Genomic DNA, 10,201 nt, shown 5'->3' on the forward strand with positions numbered 1-10,201 from the left:
TTTCTTTCTTTTTTTTTTGAGACAGAGTCTCACTCTGTTGCCTGGGCTAGAGTGCCATGGCATCAGCCTAGCTCACAGCAACCTCAAACTCCCGGGCTCAAGCAATCCTACTGCCTCAGCCTCCCGAGTAGCTGGGACTACAGGCATGCGCCACCATGCCCGGCTAATTTTTTTTCTATATATTTTTAGTTGTCCGGTTAATTTCTTTCTATTTTTTTTAGTAAAGACAGGGTCTCGCTCTTGCTCAGGCTGGTCTTGAACTCCTGATCTTGAGCGATCCTCCCGCCTTGGCATCCCAGAGTGCTAGGATTACAGGCGTGAGCCACTGCGCCCGGCCTTATTTACTTTTCTTTAGGGTCACTGATTTTTTTTTCCTCAGACATTTCCACTGCATTAATAATTCCTAAAAGGCATTCTTCATTTCTATTGAAGTGTTTTTTTTTATTCCTAGCATTCCCTTGTGGTTCTTTTTTAGTGGTTCCATCTCCTGTTTACATTACCTACCTGCTGTTCCATGTTTTGTCCACTCTTTCCATTAGAGCCTTTATTAATCATGGTTGCTAGACATTTCTGTGTGGTAATTCTAACATCTCTGCTGTATCTGAATCTGGTTCTTTTGCTTTCCTTGTCTCTTCAAACTGTGTTTTTAAAGTCTTTTAGTATGCCTTCTAATTTTTTGTTGCAAGATGGACTAGAAAAAAAGGAACTGAGATAAATAAATCTTTAGTGTGAGGTTTTAGGTTTATCCTTCTAGTGTTTAGGTAAATACTAGAAGGATTTACCTTCTAGTATTTACCTAAACTTTGACACCTACTTTCGGTGTAGGTGTCAAAGGCTAAAATATCCTCTGGTATTTTTGCTTGTCTTCCCTGTCATCTCCAAGGTTCTCTAAAGACTTCTTAAATAAGGTCTTAAATGTGCAGTTCTTTCAGTGTATTCCACTGTTATTAAGCAGAGATGCCTGAGAGGCCTGCCCAGCCCTCCTCAGAGACCTCACTTAAGGAACCCATTCATACCTTCTTGGCATGAATGTGGTATCATCATGCTAGACATCTGAACCAAACCCTGGGTGCAGGTCAACTGACCTCTGCCGGTGATGATAAGAATTACAGAAAGGTCAGGTGCATATATTTTAACAGTGGTCTCTAACCTTTTTGGCGCCAGGGACCGGTTTCATGGAAGACAATTTTTCCATGGGCTGGGGGGGTGGGAGGTGGAGCTTAGGCAGTGATGTGAGCAATGGGGAGCAGCTGTAAATACAGATGAAGCTTCACTTCCTTGCCCGCTGCTCACCTCCTGCTATGTGGCCCAGTTCCTAAGTTTCATGGAAGACAATTTTTCCATGGACCAGGGAGGGGTGGGAGAGTGTGTGTGGGAGTAGGTGGAACTCAGGTGGTGACATGCAGCCTGGTTCCTAACAGCCTAAGGTCTGGTACTGGGCCACATACCCGGGGTTGGGGACTGCAGTATTATAATACCCTTACTTCGGGCTCAACCAATCCTCCCATCTCAGCTTCCTCAGTAGCTAGTACTGTAGGTATGCATCACCATGCCAGCTTATTTTTCCTATTTTTGTAGAGATAAGATCTTGCTATGTTGTCCAGCCTGGTCTCAAATTACTGGCCTCAAGTGATCTCTCTGCTTGGCTTCCAAAAGTCCTGGGATTACAGGCATGAGCCTCTGCACCTGGTCTCTTCTTTAGGCTTAGTTATATTTTTTTCTGGAGGAAAGGAGGGCAAACTACCAGATGTTCTCTTCTAATATAATCATGTGGAATGGGCTCAATTCCCCAAGCAGCAAGTATGACAACATGTTATATATCATGCACCAGGGAAGAACATTATTGACTCAGTGCTCAGAGTGCTTTTGGGGGGCTGATCAAATAGGAAACCTCTGGCATGTAAAAAAATCCAGATTCTAAGGAGGAAAACAGGTTTTCGGTACATCCTATATTGTTTATGTAAATAGCTTAAACACCTTAAGCCACTCCTGTCACTTAAGTTGGTGATGTCCCTCCTAAATTCTCACTTCCCAGATACCAGTTAAGGACAAACTTTGTGATTGGGCATTACTAAGGGTAAGAAGTCTCAGGCCTACTAATGTTAAACTCTCTTCTGCACACTAGGTAGTAGGACTTTCTTTGAGTAAGTGACACAGATCAGCTGTACAAGGAATAATTAGGGCTAACTGAGAAGCTCATTGTATATCCCGAACCCATCAACAAGAGAAGTGTGGATATTCTGCTTTTACTTTACTGAATAGGTAAATTCTAATATCAGAATTGCAGTTCAGAAGCTTATTCTCTGTCCCCTGTACGTGGACATCAGTAGGTTAGTGATCTTTTTTGGAGACCATCATATAGAGGAATTATGCATCTGAAGGATTCCTAAGCTCAGGTGTTGGGATCTCATGCTACTGTGAACCTTGTGGAGTTCAAAACGAGAGACGTTGGAAGGACAGCCTCTAGAGTGGCTGGTTGGGAATCACTTCTTTCTGAAACTGGAGAAAGGGGATTTCTTTTGGAGGACAGCACTGCTGAACCCTTTATGTATTTGTAATCATGGGCAAAAATCACCATGAAGTCATCGTGGACTTCAGTGAACTCCCTTGCAAATTGTAACTCTTAACCTGTTCCTCAAGGTCAGCAGGGCTCAGGGTACACTGTTATGGTTCTGAGGGAAAGAGCTGTTCTGCTTAGCTCAATCCTTTTTTAATTTTTTTTCATTTTTGTTTTTATTTATTTTCTTTTTTATGTTTTTATTTTTACACATCTATGGTTGTAAAGCTCAATCCTATGAGTGCTAAAAATTGTTAAGAACCCACCTTGGGGTTTGTGAGCATAGGAATTTGTGAAGATCCAAGTTGCCGTGCCTTCTTCCTTCTGCCTATGCTTTTACATTCCAGTAACCTCCCAGCCCCATCAAATGGGACAGGGAGAAAAAGGAAACACTGAGTCTGTGGTAAATATTACACAAATAAGTTAAAATTAATACTTCTCTAAAAGAATATTTTCATTCTGTCAGTTGCACCTGGCTACTCCTAGTGACCCGCAATACTTAAGTACAGCGTTGCCAGTTGGATGTTGATACAAACAAGGTGGATTTCCACAGGCCTCCTGGTCTCTCATGTGTAATCATAGGAAATAGAAGAAAAAAATTACAGTTCTTCAGTATGTATTTATTCATTAAAACTTCATACAGATTTGACTGTATTTCATAGGATGCTGAGTAATACGGTGCATTATGAGGCAGGAGATAAAAGCATTTTTCTTACAAGGAATTGCTGGTCTTAAAATGGAAATATTTGTATCATTCGTATAGCATTTCTCCAAGGTGCTATGTATCCTGTCACTGGAGATCAATAAGACTTGAAGTGATCATAGTAAAAATGTAGAAATAATTTCCACATATTCACGGTGTGTTAAATTTATGAGGAAGTGAGTGTGGACAGAGATTCAGAGTACCAACGACCAAGATATAGAATAAACGTTTGGACACCAGAGAATCATATGTGAACTTTTTATAAATAGGTTATATATCCCCGGTGCTGTCAGTCTCACCCATTCTCCTGTACACATATGTGGGATGTTTTAGGACTTGGTGGCATTTGAGGATGTGGCTGTGAACTTCACCCAGGAGGAGTGGGCTCTGCTGGATCATTCTCAGAAGAAACTCTACAGAGATGTGATGCAGGAAACCTTCATTAACTTGGCCTCTATAGGTAAGAATAAAATTTTTCCCTCACTTAGTCAGTTAGAGAACAAGTAGTTCTTGCTCATCAACAAGGTTCCAAAATTTGGAATGTGGAAAGGGAATACTTTGGTAAATAAATCAGGCAGAATAGCAGCTCAGCTTGGACCTAGCATTTAATAATTTTTCTGTGATTTCTAATAATTTACAATAATTTTTCTGGGTATGCATTTTAGGGAAAAAATGGGAGGACCAGAACATTGAAGATCAGTACAAAAACCAGGGGAGAAATCTAAGGTGAGTTGTACTCACAGAAAAAGTACTGTCCCATGAGAGAATTTTAGTGTATCATTAAAATTTAAAAACAAGTAAGCAAACAAATAAGTGCACTTTTATATTTGTTTATTTTTAGAAAATTTTCACCAAGAAAGTTTATTTAAACATGGCATAGATGTTCAACATTTGAATAATAGTTCACCTGAAAGCAATATTAAGAAACTCCAGCTGGTCTGAAGGTAGTGAGTTATCTCACTTGATTGTTCACAGTCAGTTACAGATTGAACTCCTTGTTCTACTACTTTCCCCCCTCCTCACTACTGCACTTGACTAGTCAAAAAAAAAAAAAAAAAAAAGAAAGAAACTCCACGAATTTCACTGTTTTAGTAATCACTATGGTCCTCCTCCAGAGCATTCATTACATACACTTTCCCATAAAATAGTAAAAGATATAGTTACTACTTATTAATGATTGTGAAATCTTTAATAATCATTAATTATAAAATCATTAATAGAAATGTAATCATGTGCTTATTTTTTACAGAAGTCATACAGCAGAGAGACTTTGTGAAAGAAAAGAAGATAGTCAATTTGAAGAAACCTTCAGTCAGACTCCGAATCTTAAACTGAAAAAGAAAACTCTTACTGGAGTAAAACCATATGAATGCAATGTGTGTGGAAAAGTGTATATGTGCCATTCATCTCTTAAGAGGCACATGAGATCTCATACTGAACACAGACCATATGGATATCACAAATATGGAGAGAAGTCATATGAATGTAAGGAATGTGGGAAAAGATTCAACTTTCGAAGCTCATTTCGAATACATGAACGCACTCACACTGGGGAGAAACCCTATAAATGTAAACAATGTGGTAAAGCTTTCAGTTGGCCCAGTTCCTTTCAAATACATGAAAGAACTCATACTGGAGAGAAACCCTATGAATGTAAGGAATGTGGAAAAGCCTTCATTTATCATACAACTTTTCGAGGACACATGAGGATGCACACGGGAGAGAAACCTTATAAATGTAAAGAATGTGGGAAAACCTTCAGTCATCCCAGTTCATTCCGAAACCATGAAAGAACTCACTCTGGAGAGAAACCCTATGAATGTAAACAATGTGGGAAAGCCTTCAGATATTACCAAACTTTTCAAATACATGAAAGGACGCACACTGGAGAAAAACCCTATCAATGTAAGCAGTGTGGTAAAGCTCTCAGTTGTCCCACATCCTTTCGAAGTCATGAAAGGATTCACACTGGAGAAAAACCCTATAAATGTAAAAAATGTGGAAAAGCCTTTAGTTTTCCCAGTTCCTTTCGAAAACATGAGAGAATTCATACAGGAGAGAAACCCTATGATTGTAAGGAATGTGGGAAAGCATTCATTTCTCTTCCTAGCTTTCGAAGACACATGATAATGCACACTGGAAACGGACCTTATAAATGTAAGGAATGTGGGAAAGCCTTTGATTGTCCAAGTTCTTTTCAAATTCATGAAAGAACTCACACGGGGGAGAAACCCTATGAATGTAAACAGTGTGGTAAAGCCTTCAGTTGTTCTAGTTCCTTTAGAATGCATGAAAGGACTCACACCGGAGAGAAACCCCATGAATGTAAACAATGTGGTAAAGCCTTCAGTTGTTCCAGTTCTGTTCGAATACATGAAAGGACTCACACTGGGGAGAAGCCCTATGAGTGTAAGCAATGTGGCAAAGCCTTCAGTTGTTCCAGTTCCTTTCGAATGCATGAAAGAATTCACACAGGGGAGAAACCCTATGAGTGTAAACAGTGTGGTAAGGCTTTCAGTTTTTCCAGTTCATTTCGAATGCATGAAAGGACTCACACAGGAGAGAAACCCTATGAATGTAAGCAATGTGGTAAGGCCTTCAGTTGTTCTAGTTCCTTTAGAATGCATGAAAGGACTCACACAGGAGAGAAACCCTATGAATGTAAACAATGTGGTAAGGCCTTCAGTTGTTCCAGTTCCATTCGAATACATGAAAGGACTCACACTGGAGAGAAACCTTATGAATGTAAACAATGTGGTAAAGCCTTTAGTTGTTCTAGTTCTGTTCGAATGCATGAAAGGACTCATAGTGGAGAGAAGCCGTATGAATGTAAACAGTGTGATAAAGCCTTCAGTTGCTCCCGCTCCTTTCGAATCCATGAAAGGACTCACACTGGAGAGAAACCCTATGAATGTCAGCAATGCGGGAAAGCCTTTAAGTGTTCCCGTTCCTTTCGGATACACGAAAGAACTCATACTGGAGAGTAACACTACCAGTGTAAACAATGTGGGAAAGCTTTAAATTGTGCCGTTATGTTTTGAAGACATGAAAGGACTCATGCCACAGAGAAACCCTGTGAATATAAAATGTGGAAAACCTTCAACTCTCTAGGTGTAAATACCAGAAAGAACTCAGAGTGGACAGAAAACTTACAAATGTAAGCAATAGGGGAGAGCCTTCAGTGGTCACCTAACCTTTCAAGGACCATCAGGAGGCACATTGGAGAAAAACCCTATACATGTAAAGAATGTGGAAAAACCTTTAGTTGTCTCAGTTTATTTGGAAATGACGAACAGACTCACACTGGAGAGCAACTTCTTGAATATAGGCAATGTGAGAAAGCCTTCAGTTGGTCCACATCCTTACAAAATATGTGAGAATGCACACTGGATGGAAATCCTATAAAAGTGAGAAATAACAGAATGTTCTGAATTTTAACAAATGCTCATAAGATACCCCCTATCGTATGAAACTTCAAACTCGTGAAAGCTCCCCCTAGGGAGGGACCCTATAAATGTAGATAATATGGGAAAGCGTGATGCAAATTAATTCATGTATGTTGTTCCAGAAAATTCACAATATGAAAAAAATTATAAAACTTATAAACATATTGTCTTTATCAGTTGCTCATTCTTAAAGGATATCTCTGGACTATGGATTTCTATTTATTACTTTTAATGATGAACACTGAGGTGAGAGAATTCTGTATGCTTTTGTTAAGCAAGATTACTCAAGTTTAATTGGTAGTGTTTTTTCATTAAATCAGTTACTGAAACTTTGTCTTTCTATTTTGAAGTCTGTTGGATTCATGAGTAAATTGAAGTACATTTTTAGTATGGAAGTAGTTTTAATTTTTTAAATTGTTCTATGAGTAAAGGACCATTGAAAAATGACAATTTGGAAATTGTTGGGCTTTTCCTACTGGCCTGGTGTGGCAGGTACTAGACATCCCTTACCCATTATATATATTTCATCTTTCTTTCTGACTGAAAGAAGTTTTGAGGGGAGAGGGCCAGGAGCCTTATTCTGACCTCCATGCTAAAAATTGGTTGTAATAACTTTGTGAGTGTGCAAAGCTTATCATACAATACACTCTCCATTTGACTTATTTTCATTTTTTGCTTTCTGTTATTTGACATTCCTTCTGACTGATTTGGATAATAGACTTTGCATTAAGAAGAGAGACCTTTGATAGAACAATATAATCTATTGATGGAAATGGCTTTCTTGGATTTTGTTAACATGTATAGTGTGACCTATATTTTCTACAATCTATCCTTCTGTGGTTCCATGTTATAATTTGCCAATAGCCTATTTATAGGATATATGGAAGGCAGAAGTGAAGAAGGCATTTGCCAGGTTTTGTAGCCACAGATGGATGCATAGGGGCTTCAGGAACACCTGCTTCCTTCCAGTTTTCCTGATGCTTTGCCCTGCCAATCAAGAGTATTCTTAGGACCACCACTAACTGCTTTCTTACCATGTTGTCAGAGATATAGTTTTTCACAGATTAGGTTCCACTCAAAGATCCACTGCAGTTTGGATTTTCCTACAAACTCTAATGTGTCTACCAGACAATTAATTTAGATTCTCAAGACTGGGAATATTCTCTGATGCTGTGACCCACCTCATCTCTAGATTGAATTTATCTAAGGTCTTAATTTATATAGTAAACACATGTTTTTTTAATACTGCCAGTGACTATGTGTTTCTGATTCCAAGATGACAGCTACGGTGGCGAGTCTAAAAGCACTACCTGGGAGCTTGTTTCTGTACTGTGTTGTGCAGTGAATGCACTGACCCAGTCCTACAGTGTAAGAATAAGCACCTTCCTCATATCAAGCAGATTGTCAGTGTTTCCTATTACAGTTTAACATAATTTCTCAGTATGTTTTAAGTTCTGTTTCATTGTATGTGATTAAAAATGATGTGCATGTTTTTGTTAAAAGCTTTGTAGATGTTTCTTAGAAATATTTTATTAACTGCTTTTAAATAATGTGTACATTATCAATTATTGTCTTTTTCCTTTCCTGTGAGGGTATATTAAAATATTATAATTATGGATTTTCAAATTAAGTTTGTAATTTTGTCAATCATTATTCTGAGTCAGTATTATCTTGTGCATACAAGATCAAGTATTCCCCCTCCCTCCCCCCCCACCAGGAGAATTTTTAATTTTTATTATTAATATAGCAATGATTTTTTTCATAAAACCATTTTCTCGTGCCCTCGTAACACCAAAAATGTAAATCATGATTGTCTCATTGACTTCTTGCTGAAGACCACAGAAACACACTTGTAGTCAAGAGAGGGATGTTATGAATTGTAGTAATAGAATGACCACAAACCATAAATGACTTGGGAATATCAGTAAGGGGGTACTCAAAAGGATTTATTTTGGGATTTGGGCTTCTGTAAGGTGACTTTATCTGGTGTTTTTACTCAATAAAAGTTAGGGAAAACCTTAATGTTTTCAATTTTAAAGTACAATCTCTGTCTTTGGATTGGAGAGCATAATCCATTTATATTTAATGTAATTACTGGTAAGGAGAGACTTCAGATTCCCCTCTTTTCCTGCATTATTGTTGTCTTTTGTGTTTAGTTGATTTTTTATATTGAAAAGTTTACATACATTTCTCATTTCCTTTTGTGTGTATTCTATAGCTATTTACATTGTGACTACCACCGGGATTATACTTACCATCCTAAAATTATTACAGTAATTGGAATTGATATCAGCTTAGTTTTCATGACATATAAATACTCTGTTCCTTTATTTGTCTATCCCAATCCAATTAGTTATTATGTCAAAAGTTACATTTTTATACATTGTGGGTCCAAAAACATAAACTAATAATTAATGCATTAGTCTCTAAAATTATGTAAAAAACAAAATTAGAGTCTCAAACAAAAGTTACAGTCATACTAGCTTTTAGATAATTGATTTTTAAAAATGTTTTAGTCTTTTAAATCACATAGAAAACAAAGGTAGTTTCACTTTGAATTTCTTTGAGTTCATCCTCATTGGACTTTGTTCAGTTTCTTAAATGTTTATATTCATGTCTTTGTTATCAAATTTGGGGAGTTTTCAGACATTATTTCTTCAAATATTCTTCCTTTTTCTCTCTCTCCTCCTGCTGAGAGTTCCAAAATGAATATGTTGGCCTGACTGATGGTATCCACAGGTCCCTTAAGTTCTGTTCACTTTCTTCAATCTTTTTTCCTTCTATTGGTTCGACATAGTAATTTCAATTTTTCTGTGGTCAAGGGACTGACTCTTTTTTGCTTGCTTAAGTGTACCTTTGTGTCCCTCTAGTGAATTTGTCTTTCCAGTTATTATATTTATCAATCACAGAATTCTTTTTGGTTTCTTTATAGGTTATCTATCTGTAATGATTTTTAATTTTGTTCATACATCTTTTCCTTCACTTTCTTCCCATCTTCCTTTAATTATTTGAACATGTGTAAGACAGTTGTTTAAAAGTCTTTGTTTAGTAGAGCCTCCATCAAATCTTTTCCACATATTGTTTTTTGTTGTTTTTTTCCCTTTAAATGGACCATACTTCCCTGTTTCATTGTAAGCCTTGTGATTTTTTTTGTTAAAAACTGGATGTTGTAATCTAGTATTTTGACATCTCTGGAAATCATATTGTCCCCATTCCCCAAGGTTTACTGTTTTTTCTTTTTCCTTTTTAATCATTGTTGGTTGTTTCTGTGCTGAGGATCACCCTGAGCTGTAAACTTACGGGCTTTTCAGGTCTTTTCTGAGCCTGTACCTTTCCCTGGGCATGTTTAGTGATATTTTAACTTCCTCTGTATATGTGTTTGCTTTTAAACCTAGTCTTCAATGTCTGGCTCCCCATGGAGAGGGGATGGGAAGAAAAATGAAGAGGAAGAAAAGGCACCAGTCTTTTAAATGTACTGGAGTAACTTCAGCTGAA

At 37.6% G+C, this 10,201-nt stretch overlaps 1 protein-coding gene across 1 annotated transcript; it reads left to right on the plus strand.

The window, feature by feature from the left end:
• The first annotated feature begins 3,584 nt into the window (after nucleotides 1-3,584).
• Nucleotides 3,585-6,247, plus strand: LOC138400304 (zinc finger protein 709-like). The gene is given in 3 exon segments (XM_069495361.1): nucleotides 3,585-3,720; nucleotides 3,926-3,986; nucleotides 4,510-6,247. Coding segments are annotated over 3 exon segments (1,935 nt in total).
• The last annotated feature ends 3,954 nt before the right edge of the window (nucleotides 6,248-10,201 follow it).

This window comes from Eulemur rufifrons, chromosome 2 (assembly GCF_041146395.1).
Source record: "Eulemur rufifrons isolate Redbay chromosome 2, OSU_ERuf_1, whole genome shotgun sequence".
Taxonomy (NCBI): domain Eukaryota; kingdom Metazoa; phylum Chordata; class Mammalia; order Primates; family Lemuridae; genus Eulemur; species Eulemur rufifrons.